The sequence below is a fragment of the Pelodiscus sinensis genome, chromosome 20, assembly GCF_049634645.1.
Source record: "Pelodiscus sinensis isolate JC-2024 chromosome 20, ASM4963464v1, whole genome shotgun sequence".
In the NCBI taxonomy this organism is placed as follows: Eukaryota; Metazoa; Chordata; order Testudines; family Trionychidae; genus Pelodiscus; species Pelodiscus sinensis.
Genome location: NC_134730.1, coordinates 14806814 through 14831186, shown reverse-complemented (window position 1 = coordinate 14831186; position 24373 = coordinate 14806814). Strand labels below are relative to the sequence as shown.

The 24373-nt window shown below is 43.0% G+C and overlaps 1 protein-coding gene across 5 annotated transcripts; it reads left to right on the top strand.

Annotated features, from left to right (window-relative positions):
* Positions 1-4669: 4669 nt before the first annotated feature.
* Positions 4670-24287, top strand: ANKRD40 (ankyrin repeat domain 40). 5 transcript variants are annotated; one of them, XM_014574623.3, is made up of 5 exons: positions 4670-5111; positions 12278-12426; positions 13506-13991; positions 16136-16317; positions 18111-19959. In XM_014574623.3, exons 1-5 carry the CDS (start codon positions 4978-4980, stop codon positions 18297-18299), a joined length of 1140 nt encoding a protein of 379 aa, XP_014430109.2. In that variant the 5' UTR covers positions 4670-4977; the 3' UTR covers positions 18300-19959. The 5 variants fall into 5 exon arrangements, with proteins under 5 accessions (XP_014430109.2, XP_006125158.2, XP_075759903.1 ...); XM_006125096.4 differs by having other exon boundaries at positions 4671-5111; positions 13503-13991; XM_075903788.1 differs by lacking the exon at positions 18111-19959 and adding an exon at positions 22642-24287 and having other exon boundaries at positions 4672-5111; positions 13503-13991.
* Positions 24288-24373: the final 86 nt, after the last annotated feature.

Sequence of the window (24373 nt, the reverse complement as noted above, 5' to 3'; positions counted from 1 at the left end):
CGGCGCGCCTAGCTCTTCCCACAATGCAACGCGCGCCGCCGACCGCGCTTTCGTTAACCGCCCCTGGAGGCCTGTTAGGGCTTGAGCCTCTCCCACAGGCCTCAGCTGCGGCTGGCGCGCGTGACGAGGGCCGCGCCGAGGCGGCTCGCTCCCGTACACCCCGCTGCGGAGGGAGGCGGGAGGCGTTAAATGTGCTCAGAGCCCAGGGTGCAGAGAGGGAGCGCGGCCCGGTGCCTGTAACCTCGGCAGAACTAGTCGATGGCAGGCCTACAACCCCCCTCTGGGAGGGGCTCTCAGCGAGCTGCAGGGGGGCTGCGCCTTACAGCTACACTGGGAACAATAGCCTAGCTACGTCGCCCAGGGGTGTGAAATCCATTCTCCTGCCCCCCAACAGGCAGCAGTCCTGACCTAACCCCGTGTAGACACCACACAGGTGACAGCATTGACCCAACTACTCTGTCAGGACCGGTCTACACTGCAGACTTACATCAGTATGACTGCTTCACTGGGAGGTGAGAAACAGTCACACTGATTTAGGGCTATGTCAGCAGGAGAGCTTCTCCCATTGGCCTAGCTACTGCCTAATAAGACTTACATTGGTCTAACTACTAGGAGGCTGCGTCTACACTGGCATTTTCTGGAAATGCTTTTAATGGAAAAGTTTTCCGTTAAAAACATTTTTGGAAAAGCGCGTCTAGATTGGCAGGATGCTTTTCCGCAAAAGCACTTTTTGCAGAAAAGCGTCCGTGGCCAATCTAGATGCGCTTTTCTGCAAAAAAGCCCCGATCGCCATTTTCGCGATCGGGGCTTTTTTGGGGAAAACAAATCTCTGCTGTCTACACTGGCCCTTTTGCGCAAAAGTTTTTCGGAAAAAGACTTTTGCCCGAACAGGAGCAGCATAGTATTTCCGCGAAAGCACTGACAATCTTACATGAGATCATCAGTGCTTTTGCGGAAATTCAAGCGGCCAGTGTAGACAGCTCGCAAGTTTTTCCAGAAAAGCAACTGCTTTTCCGGAAAAAGTGGCCAGTCTAGACACAGCTGGAATGTAAAAGGTTGACTGGTAAGCATTAGCCTTACTGGTGTGATTATCTAGTAGCTGGAGGGCCAGATAGGGGAAGCAGTTCCCTGCCCACAACACAGCAGGACCCTGGCGAGCCAGAGTATTCTCCCCTGCGGTGGGACCTCAGCCGCTGGAACAACTCCTACCACCACGCTCCGTGGGCTGGTGGGATCCCAGCTGCATAGTTAACCAGTTATGTGGTTACAATTATATTGTTTCACTGGTTAACTTTTAAAATGGATATTTACATCCCTAATGACTACATCACTTAGGGTTATAAAAAATCCACCCCCCTGAGCAACACAGTTATACTGACCTAACTCTTGGTTTAGGTGGGGAGAGCTTCTCCCATTGACATAGCTACTACCACTCAGGGAGATGGATTAACTACATGACAGAAGAGCTCACTCCCATTGGCATAGTGTCTTCATTAAAGCACAATGGTGGCCACCTGCACCATTTGAGGATATGAATTACTGATGGGAGAAACTCTCCCCTCGCTGTAGGCAGTATCTGCACTTTAGCTCTCCAGCAGTGGTGCAGCTGCACCACTTTTAAATGTAGACATACCCTCACTCCAGTTAACTGTCTCAATGTCAAGTTACAGATGGTTTTGCAGCTAAGGCACAGAGGCATTATGACACTTCTGCAACACAGTTAGTATGTATGCCTCTGAGGTACGCACAGGTCATCCCTGAGCTGGGTTTGGGAAGGGGCAGCATAGAGCACAGGGGTTAGGGACGTTTTGGAATAGCGAGTTATTTTGAAATTTGGCATTATGTAGACAGCGCCAAATTACGAAATATGCTATTTTGAAATAAGATCAAAATGAGATATGCAATTTGCGTAGCTCAAAATGTGTATCTTATTTTGACCTATGGCGCAGCGTAGCTGCATCCTAAATGTCCCAGGAGGACTTACAGATTTCTTGGGAAGCTGTTTAAAAAAGGGATGATCTGGAAAAACCTGGACAGGTGGAAAACATAAACAGAACAGTGGAGAGAAGTGTCTGTCACTGCAGCACAGTGAGGTGCCATGGTCTCATGAAAGTTCAGTGGGTCACAGTGACATGCCACAACACTGAGCAATGTCACTGGACTCAGATATCGTGTCTTAATCTTATCCGTTACTAGGAAGTTGATTATTTATAATTATTACTTTGTTTATTGAGCATCAATAAGGGGTTCATCATCAACAACCAAGGAGAAAGAGGAGGAATATGAAAGGAATTCCATGTACAAAAATCAGCGGGAGGTAGAAATGTTCCTCGATAGTTTTAGGAAAGGAGGTGGAGTTGTATTGATTTCCACTTCTTCTTTCTTAAACCACTGACACTGACCCAACCCTCACAGCCAAATAAATTGTGCCTTATCCAATAGAATTGCAGCCATAGTGGCTCTGAAAAATCTCATTAAACTGGTTAAGTGATTACACTGAACTTACTTAACTTTGCAAACGTTGAATCATATCAAATACTGTATGACCTAGAGTGTAATAGAAAATTGCTCAGATATTTTTGTTTTTTTATTTTGGGTTGTTTTTAAAATTCCCTTGAAATATTTGCAATCCAAACATTGCAGCCTAATGGTAATGTGTGAGAGCCAAAAAGTGATACTACAAACAAAAAGTAAAATATTAATACGATCTATTTTAATATTTCATGTTGGATGAAGTGCAAAAAGTAAATAAACAATGAGTGATGTAATGTGAGATGGGCAGTTTACTATTATTTAATTAAATCTAAAATATTTAGGACATAAAAATGGTCATTCTGGGTCAGATCAAAGGTCCATCTAGCCCAGTATCCAGTCTGCTGACAGTAGCCAATACCAGATGCCCCAGAGGGAGGGAACTCAACAGGTAATCAGCATGTGATCCCTCTCATGTCATCCATTTCCAGACAAACATAGGCTAGGGACACCATTCCTACCCATCCTGGCTAATAGCCATTGATGTACCTAACCTCCATGAATCTACCTACCTCTTTTTTGAACCCTGTTAAAGTCCTAATCTTCATAACATCCTCTGGCAAGGCATTCCACAGGTTGTCTGTGCGCTGAGTGAAGAAAAACTTCCTTTTGTTTGTTTTAAACCTGCTGCCTATTCATTTAGTTTGGTGACCCCTAGTTCTTATATTATGGGAATAAGTAAATAAGTTTTTCTTATTCACTTTTTGCAGACCAGTCATGATTTTATAGACCTCTATCATATCCCCTACTTAGTCTCCTCTTCTTCTAAGCCGAAAAGTCCAAGTCTTTTTAATCTCTCTTCATATGGGACCTGTTCCAGACCCCTAATCATTTTTATTGCCCTTTTCTGAACCTTTTCCAATGCCAATTTAGATCTGATTCTCCTCTTGCGCTAGTAGGGATGTAAAATCCCGATTAATCAGTTAACCGGTTAAATATTAGCGTAAACCCACCTCCCCCTGCCATAGCTCATGCTTCCAGCCCCATGCAGGACTGGCTACTGGCTCCCAGCCCCATGCTGGGGCTGGGGCTGACACGAGCTCCCAGACTCATACTGGGGCTGGCCTGCTGCCAGTTCCCGGCCCTGCACTAGGGAATTGGGTCCATTACTCAAAACAATGGTTTAAAAATATGATTGTTTTAATTGTTGGTCACATAGGCCCTGATCCTGTAAAGAAAATTAGCTCCGTAGATCCCCCACTACTTGCACAAAACTCTACTGAAGTCACAGTGGCTGCAGGTAGGCCCAGAGGTCTGTCCCCTAAGTTCTCCTTTCAGGATCAGGGCCATAGATGCTTTCTTATTACACTACCACATGAGAGAACAAATTATTTTAAATATCTCTAAATAATTGTTACAATTATGTAATTACTTACTTGAGTAATTCTTACTAATGTTGAGATCCCCTTACTTCAGTGAAATTATTTGCACGAGTAAGGCTTAGGCCATTAAATCATCACTAGATTATATAGAGTTTATTTTTGACTCATGGCCAGATTCTGGCCCCCAATACTCCTTTGTGCTATTCCTGTGGCCCAAAATGCTGCTTCTCTATCAGCTCAGTGTAGCTGCTGTGAATTTTCCTGACATGCAAGACTCTCCAGATGCCATGATACAGCTAGGGGACAGTCAGCTGGACCTTAGAATGGAGTCCCAAGTGTGTATTTTAGCTTGTGTTCTATAATAAGATAGTTGTGAAATTAATATAATAGTGTGTTCTCCTCCATATCTCTCATTATTTGCCTTAAAATGAATAAGATAATTAGCACAATATTAAAAACAATGTGAATTTCTGGAATCAATTGGGGCACTAATCCTACAAATTATTCCGCTGTGTGGACCAGTGTTCCCACATAGAGACTTCATTTGGTTTCGATGGGGCTATACGCAGGTGCTGAGCTGCCCCAAGACAGAGCAACTTGCAGTTCTGGGACCAGTAGGAATAAATAATGTTGTGGTGGAAGATATTGTACATTCAAAACTCTTTGTATATTAAACAATAATTAATTGTAGCTGAATAAAAATAGCGAAGTAGGAGTCTGAATGTAGCTGATGAATCAGACAGTAAATAGTACAGCTAGAGCCAGGAATTGCATGCAGTATTGTTGGTAGGAACCAAATATCTAGGTCAGAGAGTTGTCACAGATAATACAGTCCCCCTGAGAAGAGTTTAGGAAACAGCAACAGATACTGTACTATGTAGTTGGCATTAATACTCTTCAGAAATGCTTGATTCTATCTAATTTAAATGTAGCAGACAGAAAGTAAATGCTATATGAATTTAAAATTAAAAGAATAAGATACCCCTGTTATCATGAAGGGCTAATTTCATCTTACCAGTCTCTGACTTGCTACTCAGAATATTAACTTTATAAAATGTTAAATCTCCTTCAGTTGGCAGTTGCTTAACAACTCCAAAGTTTAGAATAAAGTGACCTTAAAAAGATGACAACATTTATAGAGGAGAAAGAACTCCAGGAGAGACTGAGAGAAGCAGCTGCTTTGGGAGACCTTGAGGAAGTCCAAAGACTGGTGGAATTCGGAGTGAATATCAACTCTCAGAATGAAATCAACGGCTGGTAAGCCTTTAACAGGAATGAATGAAGTGTATTTTAAAGATTAATAAAACTGAAAATTTCAGATATTGTAAAGAACATTTTAAGAGCCTTTATTCTTAGTCTTTTAACAGTATAATGGATGTTATATATTCTTTCATATGAAATATATTAACGCAGGGCTATCCAGTTGTGATCATTTGAATACTTAGTGTAATTTAAATGTCCTGTTTAAACCCAATACTCAATCCTCCCTCACTAGAGATACCTTAAAATTATTCTAGAAGGAGGACATAATGGTACTACTATTTATAATTGGTGTTCTGAGCTTAAATTATTTTATTGGAGTCATTTTGATCATTGGTCTCTGGTTTTCTATCAATTCAGTTTTATCTTTTACTTATACTCATGGGTGTTGGAATGCTGGCTGCCCAAACACAGCTTTCTAAAATAGCATTGAAAAGGTAAACCTAAAACCTGCCAAGCTTGTTCATTTTTAGAGAGGCTTATTTTGGGTGACTTTTAAAGCAGCTTTTAAAATAACTTTCTGCTACAAGAAAGGCTCTTACAATGTGTTTCAGTGAGATACATAGTCTCACTGATTTATTTTTGCTTTGACATCTCATTCAAATACCACGTGACAAACCTAAATTCTGAAACTCTTCTATAATGAAACATACCCATACCAATAATAAAAATGTTGTTTTTAAAACTATTTTAAACATGATTTTAACAATTCAAACATTCTTGAAGATTGTGTTTTGCCTGAAATAGATTCACTTTATATTTTTGTGAATTACTGTATTGCGCTTAAATCAGTAAAAATAGAAAGCTGGAAATAGAAAGGACAATAAACTAGAATTTTAAAAATGAAGAGCCTCATTTTCAGAAGTGCCAAGTGACCATATCAGTGGAAACTGTGGCTGTTTAGCACCTGTGAAAATCAGGCCTTATATTATTTGCTTCATTGTTGTTAAAGAATAGAATTTCATTTTTTTTATTATTTCCATGAACATAATATATGGTTACTCATTATCAAAATTAGTTTCTTTAAAAAAAGCATTAAGACAACAAACTCAAACTTGTCATAAGATATATATTTAAAAAATGTACTTCTTGTCCTGTACTTTGGTTATAATTGTGTCTTCCTATTCTTTAAGTCTGTATGCAAAAGCTGCATCTCTGAAATGGGCCAGTCATACACATAGGCCTGATACTGAGAGGTGCTGAACACTTGCAGCTGCTTTTGATTTAAATTGGATGTGTGAATGTGCACTACCTCTCTGTATTACACTGCATTAAATCCTCATAAAAGTGATCAGAATGAAACGCTGTAAACCAGAGTTGCTGAGCTGAAGCAAATTTGAGAACCATGTGGCTGTAACCATGCACTTATGTAGAGCTCTGTTGTTGTCATTGGGGCTCAACAAGTGTACAAGGGTATATCTGAGCAGTTCTCAGGACAGGATCATGATTTAGAGTGGAAGCTGTGTGAATTTGAGTAAATCAAGCATAACCTTAGTACTTGACGCTTTATGATTATATGTGTTTTTCTGGCACAAACCCATAAGGCTTGGTTACTTGGCCAGAATTTTACTTCTGAACTCAAAGGAACATTCAGGAAGCTTAAATTCAAACTAATAAAAGATTTTGCACCAAGTCCAAAGAAACAAAACAGCCAGGAAATGTCTACACTACAGCGCTAATTCGAACTAACTTAGTTCGAATTAGTTAATTCGAACTAAGCTAATTCGAACTAACGGATCCAGACTAAAAAACTAGTTCGAATTAGCGTTTTGCTAAATCGAACTAGCATGTCCACATTAAGTGGACCCTGAACCGGGGTTAAGGATGGCCGGAAGCAGTGCCGACAGGGCATCAGATGAGGACTTAGAGCATGGAGCTGCTGCCTCAGGCTAGCCGAGGGCTGTGCTTAAAGGGACCCGACCCCCACCCTGGGCAGACAGTTCTCAGGGGTGCCCCGCTTGCAAAGCAGTCCTGGCTTGGATTGCCCGGAGTACCCACACTGGGCACATCACAGAACTCGGCCATCAGACCGGCTGCACTTGCCGCAGGCTGCCATCTGGGGAGAGGGGGCAATTGGGGGGCTGCAGGAGAGCTTCCACCCCCAGAAGCCCACAGAACCAGCCCAGTCCTCCCCATCAGGTGCCCGTACCCCATTCCTCCCTCACCTCCTTCCACTTATCCCTCCCTAGCCCCCCTTCCTGATGTACTAAATAAAGAAAACGTGTGGTCAAAAATAGAATCTCTCTTTATTGAACAAAACTCGGGGAGACTGGGAAAAGGAAGTGGGAGAGGGGTGGGCAACTACAATGATCAGAGGTTTGGAACAGGTCCCATATGAAGAGAAGCTAAAGAGACTGGGACTTTTCAGTTTAGAAAAGAGGAGACTGAGGGGGGATAGGATAGAGGTCTATAAAAGCATGAGTGGGGTGGAGAGGGTGCATCAAGAAAAGTTCTTCATTAGTTCCCGTAATAGAAGGACTAGAGGACACCAAAGGAAAGGAATGGGTAGCGGGCTTCAAACTAGTAACAGAAAGTTGTTCTTCACAAAGCAAAGAGTCAACCTGTGGAACTCCTTGCTGCAGGAGGCTGTGAAGGCTAGAACTAGAACAGTGTTTAAAGAGAAGTGAGATAAAGTGATGGAGGTTGGGTCCATGGAGTGGTATTAGCCAGGGGGTAGGAGTGGTGTCCCTGCCCAAAGTTTGTGGAAGGCTGGAGAGGGATGGCACGAGACAAATGGCTTGGTCAGTGTCTTCGGTCCATCCCCTCCAGGGTCCCTAGGGTTGGCCGCTGTCGGCAGACAGGCTACTGGGTTAGATGGACCTTTGGTCTGATCCAGTACGGCCATTGTAAGCTCAGGGCTCAGGGTCGGGGGTCTCAGTGGACCACCTTGATTTTCATGCACACCTGTTCCTGGGTGGCCAGACTGGCAGCTCTCCTGCCCTAGACAGCCACTTTCCTGTGCCTAGTGCGGAGGTCGTGGATGAGGTCCACGATGTCCGCACTAGACCAGGCGGGTGCCCGCCTCTTGCGGTCCCAGGCAAGCTCCCGGGAGCCGCCAGCCTGGTCCCGGGAAGAGGGGGAGGGTTGGGGGGCAGCGGGTGGCTGGCTCGAGCCGTGCCAGGTGCAGGGTCTGCTGGCTGGGTGCTGGCAGGCTTGCACCTGGCACGGGCACCGTAGCCAGCCCGTGCCCCTTTAAGGGGACCGGGGCCGGGAGGGGGGCATACGAGTTTCCCTGGTGTTGGCCAGAGTGGCCACCAGGGAAAGCTGGGGAGGGCTGATTCCAGGAAGCCCGGGACAGAGCAACTGTGCCTCGGGCTTCCTGTAGTCAGCGCTGGTCAGTTTCAGCAGCGGCTGACTTGGGGACGCCTGGGGCAGAGCAGCTGGGGTGCTGCTGGGTTGCTCCAGTAGCGCGGCTCCTTGGCGCTACTGGACCAACCCAGCAGCACCCCAGCTGCTCTGCCCCAGGCGTCCTGATTCAGCCGCTGCTGAAACTGACCAGCAGCGGCTGAATCAGGACGCCTGGGGCAGAGGGCTGGGGTGCTGCCGGGTTGGTCCAGTAGTGCCCAAAGCGGCGCTGCGGGACCAACTGGCAGCGCCCCAGCTGCTCTGCCCCAGGGTCCACAACAAAAGCCTGGTCTGCTGGGGGGGAGCACACTAACTGCGCCCCCCCCCCAGCAGACCAGGGACACGGGGAGCAAAGCCGCAGCGGCGGGGTGCCTCGCCTCTGAGGCTTTGCTCTGGCGCGGGACCCGCTTTGCTCCCGGTGCCCCTGGTCTGCTGGAGACGGTCCCCAGCAGACCAGAGGCACCGCGAGCAAACCCGCAGCCGTGGCGGGGTCCCGCGCTTCTGAGGCTTTTGCCAGAGCAAAGCCTCAGAAGCGCGGGACCCTGCCACGGCTGCGGGTTTGCTGGCGGTGCCCCATGTCTGCTGGGGACCGTCTCCAGCAGACCAGGGGCACCGCGAGCAAACCCGCCGGGGCTGCTGCTTTGCTCCCGATGCCCCTGGTCTGCTGAAGACGGTCCCCAGCAGACCAGGGGCACCGGGAGCAGCTTTTCTCGCCCCGGAGGTCAAGGTAAGTCGGATCCGCGTAAGTCGGGGACTGCCTGTATACCAAAATGATATAATCAAAAAAAGTGAACACATAAAATTGACAAATCAAATTTTAGAACAGAGTGGGAGTGAGGGGGGAAGGTTAGTGTCTGTGAGGTAATGACATTAGGGCTGATAATTAGGGAAGCTATTTTTGTAATTACAAAGATAGCTTCCCCAATTATCACCTTTGCCCCCCGCACTGATGCCTCTAAAGGGGAGGGCACAGAGGGGAGGGCAGGTAGCTCTGCGTGAGCCGATACGTGAAGGGAGCCAGCTTGAAGCCAGCCTCCTTTGTGTACTGGGTCCCGCCTGCCCTCCTCACCCTCCATGCGGCTGCCTCTCTATCAGAAGCAGCAACGCGGGGGGCAGGTGGCTCCACAGGATTGGGTGCTCATGGGGAGCCAGCTTAAAAGCTGGCTCCCCGTGGACACTGGCTCCCACTCCCTCCCACAGAGGCAAGTGGGGAGTGTGTGTAGTCAATAGGATTAACCGATCAGCCCAGACTTATTGGTTAATCATGTAGTCAACTACACCTTGACATCCCTAGTAGACGTGGCATTGCTAGATAGTCCGGGATAGATTGCTAGAAGTCCGGGAGGCCTTCCACAGTTCCCCGCTCAGACAACTCTAGCCATAACTTGCACCTCTGCTGCTGTCCCGGGTGAGCGCAAAAAGTCATGGGAAAAGTTGATTGGCCTTTCCTGTGTGGCCAGTGTTGAGTGCACCTTCAGAGTGAGCGGCATACTGCAGCACACGTGGGGACCATAGTGTTTTTGTATACTGTAATATGCAGACACATTGTAAACTATTATAAATGCCAGGGTAACTGGCCCTTCCCTACAATTTTTGGGGGGATCAACTCTGGAGGTTCCTCTAAAGAACCACCACCATCTAGGGAACTGTGCCTTTTGCCTAAACAAAAATCACAGACCTTCTCTGTGGGTTAATTCTTTCCTTGGCCATAATTTGTCTGTCTGTCAGTTATGTTTTGTGGGGTGTATTTTTTTCTCCTTTGCCAATATCTGAGAATTTCTGTCTTGCAATTGTGCTGACAAATCCTATATTTCTTACTCTAGGTTTTGTCTGAGTATGGAATGCAGGACCAGAATCCGACCCTGTCATTGTATTATTTACTGTATCTCTGTAAAGCCATAAGGACTACAGCTTATATGAAAGTTGTGATGGAAAAAAGTGTTGCAACTGATCCACTAAAAAGTTCCACAAAGCTATTTAATTTATTTATGCAAAGCTATTCTTATCAATAAATTAGGGAAATACAACCTAGATGGGGCTACTATAAAGTGGGTGCATAACTGGCTGGATAACCATTTTCAGAGAGTAGTTATTAATGGTTCACAGTCATGTTGGAAGGATGTACAAGTGAGGTTCGGCAATGATCAGTTTTGGGACTGGTTCTATTCAATATCTTCATCAATGATTTAGATATTGGCATTGCAGATGATACCAAGCTGGGAGGGGTGGCAAGTGCTTTGGAGGATAGTGTCATAATTCAAAATGATCTGGACAAACTGGAGAAATGGTGTGAGGTAAAGAGGATTAAGTTTAACAAGGACAAATGCAAAGTACTCCACTGAGGAAGGAACAATCAGTTTCACACATGCAGAATGGGAAGCGACTGTCTAGGAAGGAGTACTGCAGAAAGGGATCTAGGGGTCATAGTGGACCATAAGCTAAATATGAGTCAACAGTGTAAAGCTGTTGCAAAAAAAGCAATCATGATTCCCGGATGCATTAATAGGAATGTTCTGAGCAAGACATGAGAAGTCATTCTTCCACTCTACTCTGCACCAATTAGGCCTCAGTTGGAATATTGTGTTCAGTTCTGGGCCCCACATTTCAAAAAAGACATGGAGAAATTGGAGAAGGTGCAGAGAAGAGCAACAAAAATGATTAAAGGTCTAGAAAACATGACATATGAGGGAAGACCGAAAGAACTGGATTTGTTTAGTTTAGAAAAGAGATGACTGAGAGGGGACATGATAACAGCTTTTAAGTACCTGAAAGGTTGTTACAAGGAGGGGGAGAAAAATTGTTCTCCTTGACCTCTGATGATAGGACAAGAAGTAATAGGCTTAAATTGCAGCAATGGAGGTTTAGGTTGGACAGTAGGAAAACCTTCCTAACTGTCATGGTGGTTAAACACTGAAATAAATTGCCTAGGGAGATTGTGGAATCTCCATCACTGGAGATATTTAAGAGCAGGTTAGATAAACATCTATCAAGGATGATCTAGATTCTAGACGGTACTTGGTCCTGCCGTGAGGGCAGTGGAATGGATTTGATGACCTCTTGAAGTCCCTTCCAGTTCTAGCATTCTATGATTCTATGAATTTACTGGTATTTATGTCAGTGTGATAAGCTGGGTGAAAACCAGTATAATACGAAAGCTCAGTTTATTCTTCTTTTGGTTGTAAGGTACCTCAGAATGTCCTGATGGGGAATTACTTCAGAAAATAAAAATTACTCTGATCAACATTTTGAGGTTTAATCTAATTAAAATCCTATTTGGTTCTCTGAAAATATTTGCTCAGGGACTAGTCTGTGTCATTTAGGTTGGAACAGTGCAGAGAAAAAATATTTCTTTTGATAAACAAAATTAAACCTCTTTCTGTGAATTTAAATCATCTCTTGAAATATAGGTCTTCTGTTAAGCTTATAATCTCTTTTTTTTAAAAACAAATGTAAAAGATACAGAAAGGTGATAGCTATTTACATTTTTGAAATTAGTTTTAGCTTTTAAAAGCTACAGGTTAAAAGGGGAGAGATTTAGTTGAACTTTAAAAGCAAAAACCATCTGCTATTGTCAAAAATAGTAACTTTGGTGGCAAAAGCAATACTACAGGGAAAGACTGTCAGCAGGTGTCACTGCAGACTACAAGAAATAGTGGAATGTTCAAGGAATGTAACTCAGTTTGGTAATGTATATTACAAATGAATGTTCTTTTTGGGAGAAGCGAGGTCTTGGCTTTTTTTATACATGGCAGGTATGAATAAACTTTATCCTCTGTAACATTGTTCTTTCACATAACACCAATGTTTTCCTTGTGCAGGACTTGTTTGCATTGGGCATGCAAACGGAACCACGCTCCAGTGGTAACTTACCTGATAGAGTCTGGTGCTGATAAGGAGATTCTGACAAGTAAAGGAGAAATGCCAGCCCAGTTAACCGCAAAGAGAGAGATTAGGAAAATATTGGGAGGTAAGTTGATTACTGAAATCTTCAAAATGTTTATATTAACTAATGACCTATTTTAATAATTATGATCCTGCTCTGTTGTGCTTTTGCTTTAGTGCTGAATCTATATTTAAAAGCTTATGATTCTGTGGCAATAATTCCCATTTGGCCTCCAGAGTCTTTACCAAGAAAGTAATCACAACTTCAGAAAAGTTGGTTCAATGGGGCTTTTACGTTACAATTGTTTCTGTATGTGGGAGAGGAAAAGCTAAAGTTTGAAAAATGAAACTCAGAATTTGTTCACTATAAACATTTGTGGCTTGATACATATTTTAAAATGGGGATAAGGAGAGGGAAAGCTGTAATATACATAAAGCCTTTAGTGTATATGTCTGATAATTCCATAAAATATCAGGAAATTTATTGAAAGGGTTAACTGCATTGATCCTATTGAAGATTAGTATCTTAAATGTATCCCATAAAAGGATTGCAATAGAGTAGTATTCCCAAGGCATCTGTTAAATATTTTAACTATCAAATTAGCAATGTTTCTATTAATTAGTCTGAATTCTATTAAGAATGATTGATTTTTCCTGCCTTTTCACTCCTTTCTGATTTCTGCCTTTGTCAATATCTATTTGCTGTTGTGTCAATAGTTAAAGATGCTGTACACTCTTCTCCCCCCCCCCCCCCCCCCCCCACATACTGTCTTGATATCCACTGCAAACCTGAAAAATCTACTGCTCTTCATATATTCCTCTGGGTTATGCCTATTATGAAGGCAAAGAAACTATGCCAGCCAAGAATATGGCACAAAATATTGGCCATAGGACATTTTTCTTAAAAGATGGCAGATTCTACATCGGTACAAGTGTTGCGGGGGAAAGTTGAGGTGTTTGTAAAGTATCTCAGTCACATAAGCTTTGTTTTTATGGAGCCCCATTGCACAATTATATGTACTGTGCATAAAGCTGTAGAGTTCTTTGTTTTATATCCTTTGTATGGGTGTGTGTAAGTAGTCTGAATCTGAAAACCACAATGTACCAGGACAATTTCAATTTATTTTGTTCATTGGACTTTTTTGTTTCTTTCCTTTATAGTAGAAGATGGTGAACTTGCAGATTTGAAGCAAGACTCTCACTTGTCAATTGTCCCAAATTATTTGGCGAATCCACCTTTCCCCTATGTTTATAACACAATGAGTAACAGCATTCCAAATCCTTCCACTGGTTCTCTGAATGGAAGCTTCCCCATATCCTTAGAATTGCAAGATGTAGATTATCCCAGTTCATTACCTCAAGTGAAAGCACATACTTCTGCAACATCACAATATGAAAATGCTGCTTCTGCAGTGGGTGATAATAAAGATATGCTGACATCACCTGGAGCCAGTACCATGCCAGAATTCCCCAAGCCCGTAGGCCAGAATGGTCCAACTCACCAGACATCTCTGCCTCAGAGCAGAAGTTACTCTTCTCCAGCTGCATTTAAACAACCTGTGCCCCAGCAACAGCATGGCACATGTATGGGGCCTATGCCAGCATTTCAGCCATTTTTCTTCACTGGAGCTTTCCCATTTAATATGCAAGGTAACATTACATTATGATTGCAGATTATAAAATTAGTTTTACCATTCCGTTTTTGCTCTGTTCTTCTTGGATGCTGTCATGTTGGAGAATAAAAATAGATTAGTCAATTTTAATGTTACAGGCAGTTCCCGGGTTACGTACAAGATAGGGACTGAAGGTTTGTTCTTAAGTTGAATCTGTATGTAAGTCGGAACTGGCATCCAGATTCAGCCGCTGAATCTGGACACCAGTTCTGACTTACATACAGATTCAACTTAAGAACCCCAGGCATCCCCAAGTCAGCTGCTGCTGAAACTGATCAGCAGCTGATTCCAGGAAGCCTGGGGCAGAGCAACTCTGCCTCAGGCTTCCTGTAGTCAGCCGCTGGTCAGTTTCAGCAGCAGCTGACTTGGGGACGCCTGGGGTTCTTAAGTTGAATCTGTATGTAAGTCAGAACTGGTGTCCAGATTCAGCCGCTGGTCAGTTTCAGCAGCGGCTAACTTGGGGACGCCTGGGGTAGAGCAGCTCGGGTGCTGCTGGGTTGGTCCAGTAGCGCGGCCGCTCCTCGGCGCTACTAGACCAACCCAGCAGCACCCCAGCTGCTCTGCCCCAGGCGTCCTGATTCAGCCACTGCTGAAACTGATCAGCAGCGGCTGAATCAGGACTCCTGGGGCTGAGCAGCTGGGGTGCTGCTGGGTTGGTCCAGTAGCGCCAAGGAGCGGTGCTGCGGGACCAACCGGCAGCGCCCCACCTGCTCTACCACAGGCCCCGGGCTTTGCTCCACATCTCCCTGGTCTGCTGCGGGGGGCACTAGCTGCGTCCCCCCCCAGCGGACCAGGGAGACGCGGAGCAAAGCGGCGGAGGACCTGGGCCAGACCGCGGCGCTTCCAGATCAGCGCCGCGGTCTGGCCCGGATCCTCCGCAGCTTTGCTCAGCGTCTCCCTGGTCTGTAGACCAGGGAGACGCTGAGCAAAGCGGCGGAGGACCCGGGGCCGGACCCGCGGCCGCTTCCAGATCAGCTGATCTGGAAGCGGCCGTGGGTCCGGCCCTGGGTCTTCCGCCGCTTTGCTCCCCGTCTCCCTGGTCTGCTGGCTCCCGCAGCAGACCAGGGAGACAGAGAGCAGCTTTTCTCGCCCCGGAGGAGGCAGGCGGCGGGACCAGGCGTCCCGCCGCTCGAGTCCTCCGGGGCGAGAAAATCCCCGTTCGTAACTGCGGATCCGACATAAGTCGGATCCACGTAACTCGGGGACTACCTGTATTTATGTCTGTAGTACTTCTCTAGTCTTTCATTTTCATGTTCTCATGCATAAGGCATGATTCCATGTTTGTGTCACGGACATTACAGGGAAAGTTTAAAAAATTGCATCCACTGGAATTTTTAATTCAAATATCAATGAAAACATTTCTTTCTTGTCTAAGGTTTTGTAAAAGTAGACAGGTGTGAGAGAGGAAGTATTATTTATCATTCATTAGGATACATTATAGAGTAAAATCACCCAATCAGTTCTGGAATTGCAGTTAAAAGGTCCAGACTTCTACTTGAATAGGAGCTGTGAAAAGATCCATATGAATTTTAAGATGCTTTCCCTGATAACAGAGCACTGAGTTACACACTATTAAATTGCTCAGAAAATTGGTAATAAAGATAAATAGGTTGCCAACTGAAATCTAGTGCAAAGCAACAGTAATTCAATTAGATCAATACAGGCAGTATTACTAATAAAAGTATAGATTCTCATTATGGGTATACATTGGCCTATATAAAATAAACGTGACTATCTCAGTCCAGTTCCTCATAGGACTCCATAGAAATAGCTACAAATGGTACCTTTAGCTTCTTTGTGAAGAAATATGGAGGCGAAGCTACCTCCTCACCTCTAGAGGTTGTCTTTTCAGGCCAAGGTTGTGGGATATTGATAGATTATATGGAAGCTTACATGGCTACTGCCTGTGTTGTTCCTGTCCTGAGTAGGATTTCCATCTCCAGAGCTCAGAATCTAGCTCTTTCCATCTAAATTCACAATAAATGAAACGAATGAAATGAGTTTAGGGTAATATTTTGAGACTTAATAGTAATTGTGATGTAACGAAATCACATTTTTTTCCTGTTCTTAACTGAATGATCATGCATACTTAGATATTAATATATGTATATATTTTACTAGAACTGGTGCTTAAGGTGAGAATTCAGAACCTTACTCTTAGAGAGAATGACTTCATTGAAATTGAGCTGGACAGACAAGAACTAACCTATAAGGAACTGCTCCGAGTGAGTTGCTGTGAACTGGGAGTTAATCCAGAACATGTAGAGAAGATTAGAAAATTACCAAATACAGTATTAAGAAAGGTAAGAACTTCAGCTTTAAACAAATGCTTTTTTTATTGCTGTTGTCGGAATCATTAAAAATGCATGCTTTATCCCTCCAGCAACCTGCAATATTCCTTGCATCTTTGAAAAGGAAATTTGGAGTATTGCCATCATGGCAAAGTGGCAAACAACGTTTTTTTAATGGTGTTCGCTGTCAAATATAGTAGATCCGTAACCAGTAATGATCTTTCTTATAATCCTTTGGTCATGGAATAAGTGGGCTGTTATTGAATGTTTCAGGATCCATAGAAAAAAAGATAAAACTTCTCAGTTGGCTGCATACAAGACTGGTAAGAGTGCATCTGATGGTAACATCAACCAGTCATGCACAGCTATGGCATATTTTGGGCTAGTAACACCGAAGAAAGATGCAGAGGTTTGATAGAGAATAAAAGACCATTCAAGGGACTGGGACAAGGAGGCAGATTGTATAACTGTACTGTCAGTTATTTTATTGTTTAATATAATGCAAAAAGACATTATGGAGCAGTCTTTGTGTTTTAGATACCTTTCTTCCTCATTTTCTGCCACCCAAAAGTTAGGTACAGGGTACAAAGCAAAAGAGGGGTCTGGAGATTCAACTTTACAGCATTTTCTAATCTTCCCTCTTGCCTTTCAATATTTAATTCATGTTTCCTAAACTAGTGGGTTGTTTTGACTCCAGTCTCACAGATCCTGAATCCTACAGTTAATTGTCCCCAATCAGGAAATTTCTCAGTTGGGTTTGATCCATGATAAACACACGTACTCACTGATAACACAATATTTGCAATATATAGTATTGATAAGCATTATTATTTCATATTGGGAGGTTAAAGTCAGAGCATCAACTATAACTGAATTGCCTTGTTTTATTGGCATCTTCTGTGCTTTAAAAGAGCTGCACTGATTTTAGCTATAAATCCTCAGGCAACTCTTTAAACCTTTATTAATACCGGATTTTTTTTTAAAATAAGGTCCTCTCTATAAACTCTATGTTGGAACATGTTATTAAATGTCAGCATTTTGTTTAGGCCACCACTGTGTTTCCTATTTAATAGAATAAGCTCTAAACCCTTAACTTCTTGATGGCTTTCCCACACTGATATTTTGTACTGTGTGTCTTATATTTCGCTTTTTACTATATTCAGAAATTCAGTGTAATAACATACTCTTATGATATACTGTCATGAATGGTTGAAAGGTTTATGATACTCAGGTGAACCTTACCAATCTAATTAAACATTTAACATTCCTTTTTAAAAGCAACTAAATTGCAGGAAAAATGCTTTCAGTTAGGGACAGTTTGTGCAGTCCTTATACAGGCTCATGTCCCATTGAAGGAGTGGGATATGCCTGCATAAAAAATGGAATTGGACTTTTTAATTTGTTTTCCTACTTCACTAATGACCCTTCCTTCACCATCAAGTACTTCAAATATTATTGGCATCAAATGGTGGGGCTAATTCCGATTAGTGCTAGATTAACAGACTCCAATGGACCTTACCTGCACCCAATATAAGATGACACTGATTCTTCTCTTTTAAAAGATTTGTTTTCTTGAGTTGCAAAAGTCTACAATATGACAACTAAATCTAATTGTTCAAAGTGCCCTCTTCGAGAGTGTCTCTGATTATTAGGGATTTGTCAGCAAAACTGTAGGATACTTGCTTGTCAAGATTCCAAAAAACCCCCAAAACTTAATGCTGTCTACTGACAAAGTATGGCCGCTCAAAGGATCAAAGCTGGATCCCTTACTTACTGTTTGCAAGTACCTTCTATTATTCTTTCAGACTTTCTTCAGCCAGATCAGAAATGGGGTTGGTTGGTGTGCTGCTCCCGATGAAGCTGGCTTCAGTGTTCTTGGAGTAGAAGCATGGACCAACATGAGAGTTTTTGATGGGTCAGGGAGAAAGAAAAGAGATTATTGGGGTGATAGATCCCCGAATACCCTGTTCCAAGATGTTTATAGACAGTATTGAGTAGATCTTTAAAGCACACAATACAAGCTTCAGTTCCACTAATCACTTCCATTGACTATCAATGTTGAAGAACTCCCTTGAACTACAGGGGGTCCTCACTATAAATCCAAGATACGTTCCAAAAACCTTGCACTTATAGTGAAACAACGTAAAGTGGGGAATATTTTTCCCATGGCTGACTTCCATTTAAGCAAATTGGGGGGAGTGTTTCATGACTTATAGCGGGGAATGGGCGGGTTTATAATGCATCAGTTCCTACAAACGTCAACGACTTTCGTGTGAAACGGATGTCTACCGGGGTGACTTACAGCAGGGACCCCCTGTAAAAATCTTGCTTTGGTAACCTTAATCTGTGGTACATTTGCTTGGCACATTCATCTACAGTTGATGCTGCATGTTGGAAACAAAAGGGATTAACTCCTAAAAAAGATTCAGCCAAACCCAAATCACACAACAATGAAGACACAGACTGATCACAAAATGGTAAATTGAGATCATTAATAGTGTGCACTTGTCTGAAGATCTCACAGCCCATTTGTGTACATATAGCTAACTAAGGCTCACACTTCTCCTGTGTCAGGACAGTTTTGCATCCATTTTAACACATCAGAACACAGAGACAGAGCCGTTAAGCGACTTTCAGAGTTACACAGTAGCAAAGTCAGGATTCTCCAGTTAGGAATCTTTCTTCCACATAAAATAACCATGTTGTAAAAACCAGATGAACATGAATGTAAATAGAATGTTAAAGTAATTCAACATGCAATAGGAGTTGTCTATAGGCCCACCAATGGGGTGTATGTGGATGGAGGCAATGGTGACAATGCCCAGACGCTGGGAGATGTAAAAAGGCCACAGGGCCCCCAGTTGCCACCAGCAGTGCAGTGGGGCTAAGGCAGGCTTCCTGTCCACCCTGGCTCCGCACTGCTCCTGAAAGCAGTTGGCACATCCCTTTGGCCCTGGAGAGAAAGGGGAGAGAAAGTCTCCATTTGCTGCCATTGCCCTGAGCACCAACTCCACTGCAGCCAGTGGATGCTGCAGGGGCTGTGCCTGCAGACACAGAGTCTGCCAAGTCCCCCTGCCTAGCAGCTACACACCAAAAGTGCCTTCAAATCACTTTCGGGAGCCACTGCCAGAAGGGTGTGCCGATCACTTAACCTCAACCCCCCTGAGCTCCTCCTGCATCCCGACCCTCTGCCCTCGCCTGGTGAAAATGAGTGAAGAGGGTAAAGTGTGGGGAGGGAGGCGAGGCCTTGGAAAAGGGGCAGGACACAGGCATGGCCATAGGGCAGGGCAGAGGAAAGGGCAAGTTTGTTTGGGTTTGTGCAATTAGGAAGTTGGCAACCTTATTGGACAGGTATGTGGGAGCCCTGGCCATGCCAGAAGAGCTTGCTGGGCACCAGCCAGTGCAGGTACGGCTTGTATATGGCTTCTGAAGACATGGGGGACCCACTGACTATTCTGCCCTGGGGCCTGGCATTGCTGTCAGTGGGCCTAGTTGTCGGCTTTATAGTTAGATAAGCAAAACCCAGTCAAACCGTTGAGTAAATACTTGCCCCCCGCTAGAATACATCTATGCTTTTTCCTCCTTTCATCTGCAAAACAGAAGTCCTGTGTAATATTTATTGTGCATGCTACTAATGTACTGCATTTTAAAATTTATTTAAGGACAAAGATGTTGCAAGACTTCAGGATTTCCAAGAACTGGAGCTGGTTCTAATAATCAATGACAATAACTTTCAGTTGAGAAATTCGGTGCCAACACTGACTGAAAGGCCTTGTTACAACAAGAAAGCATCAAAACTGACTTACTAACTATTTAAAGCAGCATAACACAAAATATTTGTATCTTGTGTTTTAAAGCAATGGATTCAATGTTTAAGCATTGAACCTATAAGGGCTAATATCCTGACAAATTCTATTTTATTAATTTTGAGTTAAAACTGATGTTACACACAGTTACAGCCTATCACTCATCTCAGAGTAACGTGCTCTGATACGAAACAGTGCTTATGAAAAGAAAGCAATGGTAGAATATCCATGTAGCACTCTGTTCCTTACACAATTATCCCGAATTTGAAACACTATAGAGTGAGAAGCTGTCAGAGAAAGGCTTAAATTTGTTCTAATAATTGTTAGCTATAAAATAGCTAAAGCACTTATGCTAAAAGAATAAGTAAACCATTTTGTGTTTGTACCAAATTGTTTAATGTACACTGACATCCCACTGTCGTTAATGGGAGATACATGCACGATGCAACAAGCGAACAAGCCCCTTGTTTAGGAGGAAAGTGGAAGGATTTAAATCTGCGGAAGAAGCACAAAACTCAATTTGTCTCAAGTATTAAGTTACTAATCAGATGTGGTTTCTCAAACTACATTTATAAATATTTCTCAGGTTGAAGTTAAAAATTTACAATTGTTACACAAATTGTAAATATATTATTGACCAAACTAAGGTTTTTTAAAATCTCATGGCTGCTGGTTCACACATGGTATTGAAATGTTTGATAACAAAACGTCCTCTCCTTCTGTTTTGTTGTTGAATGATCAAAGAGTTTTTCTAATTCATCTTTAAAATGGCAGTTTTCTTCACTCAATGGACAAATCAGCATGATTTCCACATGAGAAAGGAGCACAAATATTATAGTTCCATTTTCCTCCAACTTGTCCTTTTATCAACAAGACCAATCTTTGATATTAGTTTCCTTTTTACACAAGAAATTTACAATCAGATGGGTAGCTTTTTAAAAACTGAGGTGACATTTGAATCTTGAGATTGCGAAGCATTTTTTTTCTTTGAAACAACTTTTTATGTTTCTTATTGGCATGGTCACCTTTTCACACTTAAGTTCAATGTTATGTTTCTCTCTTATGAAATCCTGGAATAAATACATTGGAAAACATTAGAGCAGGGTTGGCCAAAAAGGCCTCCATGCGCCAGATCTGGCCTGCCAAGTGGGTTGATCTGGTCCGTGGATGCCCCCTGCTCCCCGCGCCAGTCAGAACCTGGGGGCGGGAGGGAAGCACACAAACCGCAGCTGGCGGTTGACTCTAAGCATGGCATCCCCCTTGCAGGGCAGGGGCAGGGAGTGAGAGACTTCCTGTGTCCCCCCACCCGTTCCCTGATTGACCTGAGGGTGAGGAAAGCATGCAAAGTAGTCTTCCACCACCAGGGGAGCAGGTGCCTAGAGGGAACCGCCAGCTGTTCTGGCCAATCAGGGTCTGTGGGCAGGGGAACACAGAAGTGTACTGGCCCCACCCCTTCTGGGGCAGCCCCAGGCCACTAAAACAATTTTTGAAGTGGCCCCCGCATCTAGAATTATTGCTCACCCCGCATTGAAGTCATGTGGAGTAATCCATTCATTAAACTAGATTAAAAATCCTCTCTTAAATTTACATCATTCTCATTAGAGGAAAATATCTCATCTGTAAACCTAGCTCTTGAAGTATGTACTAGATTAAAGCTCTAGATAACAGGGAGACCATAGCCGACTGCTGATTTGAACTCCCCACTATTAAGATTTTTTTCGTAGTGCCTTTCATTTCCAAAGAGTCTCATCTAACTTCCTAACTCTTAGTTAATTGGACTGAAGCACATTAGCTACACATTAGCCTGGGGTTTATAAAACAAATAATAGCCATAGAACAGTCTAGCAAAGTAAGTTTCTCCTCATGTCCTCATGGCATAAATATTAAAGCAGCGATGAGATGCATCCTGATCCAGTGACAATCTATTTCTTATACCAGTGTACTGATGTTGACATAACCACTGTGATGGACGCTTCTATAGTAGAACAATTGCTCACCATACAATTACTGCATACAATGACCTGCATTCTTACTGGCTAAGAGAAGAAACCTATTGTGAGGATTAGCCATTCAGAAGCTAGTTTATCTGTAAAAGTACTGTACTTTTCATGAATAAACTGTTATGCTTTGCCAGTGAAAAGATCAGCTATTGGATTCACTGAATTCATTTGGTATATTGATTATATTACATAGTTGCCAGTAACTATCTATGCATTGAAAGGAATATTTTTATACTTTATACCTTATGCAATTTATAACTGAGGATATTAGCTTTACTAGATTAATTAATCTGATAACTGTATCATTTGAACATTATTGTGTATGACCATTAAGGATTCATTACCGTTGGGCATTGCTACATTAACATGTTTAAGTATTATTTAAATATTAAATGAGTTGCTTGCCTCTAGATTCTTATTTAAGTTGTATTCCTTTTATAGTTAATAAATTATTATTATTTTGGTGGACACAATTTCTCTTTAGTTCATAGAAAAAATTGCAACTTTACTACATAAACTGCTTTTTCCAGTGGTTGGTATAGGAAATGGAAGACAAGAAAAAATGGAAATCAGTTCAGATCCTGAGGACAATCACTGCAGCCAAAACATTCCCTTTATCGCTATTCAGCCCGATCATCATCCAATTGTTGTGTTACATCTTGATATTCTTTGGAAAAACGGTTTTTATATAAATGTTGTGGCAAAGCTCTGGCTGTGCCTGTGGATCTTGTGCTTTTAGCAGATAGTGTTCAGCCTCAGAGGCTTGCGGTGTCCCACTAAAACGTTCTCTTTACTAGAGGCATAGTTCATAGCCTACTGAGCCATACTCATCACAAGCTAGTCCATAATATGGGGAGGTGAAACCCCTCTATTGTCCTGGTCTCCCTATCCAGGGACAGATTCTGTAGTGGTGTGGAGAGGGTTGGAGGGAACCCAACCACTACTCCGGGTTCTGGCCCAGGGACCCTAAGGCAGCGGCAGCAGATGGACAACAGTAGAACAGTTTGTTCTACTCCCCATCTGGCAATTACTTCCCTGGGCCACTTCCCCAAACGATCCCTCCCAGTACTTTCCCTCTGGTACCTGAACAGCTTATCCTGTTCTTCCAAATGTACTCTGCCTGACTTGTAGCTCCCAGCTCTCACTCAGGCTCCTTTTACTCTCAGAACTCTGGCTTGCTGGCACAGAGGCCTCCTTAATCTAGGGCTAACATATCCCTTGGAGTACTCTGACCTGACCCTGACCCTATCTATCCGCCCCCCCCCCCCCCACACACACACCCCCGGCATCGCCTGGGGAAACTGTAGTAAAAGGGGTGATGAATGAACTATGTCAACGACATTAACATACATATTGTATTGAAAATACTTCTCTTATATATTACTTTAAGAAATTAACATAGCTAACGATGTGCTTCCAAAATGCATTTACATTTAACTCATTTCTTGATAACAAAAGGTGTGGTGAATGAACTACATAATTATGTTACCAACCTATTTTATTGGAAATACTTTTTCTGTTATCATAGGGAAAGGATCTCATAGTTGCAGTTTGTGAGACACGCTTAACAGAAAAGTCCAGCAAATGCCTATGATCAGATGCTACTAAAAGCTAATTAGTGGCCCAGTTGGGGTTCTGGGGGAACCGATTTCGAGATATAACCAATCCAGTTATTTAAGTTAGGAAATCAGTAGTATCTGTTCAAAATTTGGTGTTTCTAGCTCTTACCGTTTCAGAGATCTTTTGGGACAAAAAAACAAACTTTTGGAAATATGTATAAGATATCCATGATTACAACTGACTTAAGTAAAATAGTGAATGAGATACTCATAGGAGTATTTATATGCTTAGCCATGTGAGCAATCTGAACTACAGACTTCTTATTTATTTTAATTTTTGTACCAAAAAAGTAACATCCTCCTCTAAATCCCATCTCTACAGACCTTATCCAGAACCCATTGTAACATACTGTTTCCTACTGCCTTCACCAGGTGTTGGATTGTACCATATGTAGGTTTAGCTGTATAGATATAACTATTTGATAGTCTTACCTTGGTGTGGGAAGGCAGAAATATTATAGGCCCTGATTCTGCAATTTGTTCTGGTATAATGAAGCTCTACAAGGGCTCTAGAACAGGTTGCAGTATCGGAACAGGAGCGTCCAATCCTCTTACACCCTGGAGATCTTTACTTACAATGAAGACTTTTGAACCAGTTACACAGGTGAAACATTTCTTGATTACTGCCTTTTTAACTGAGTCA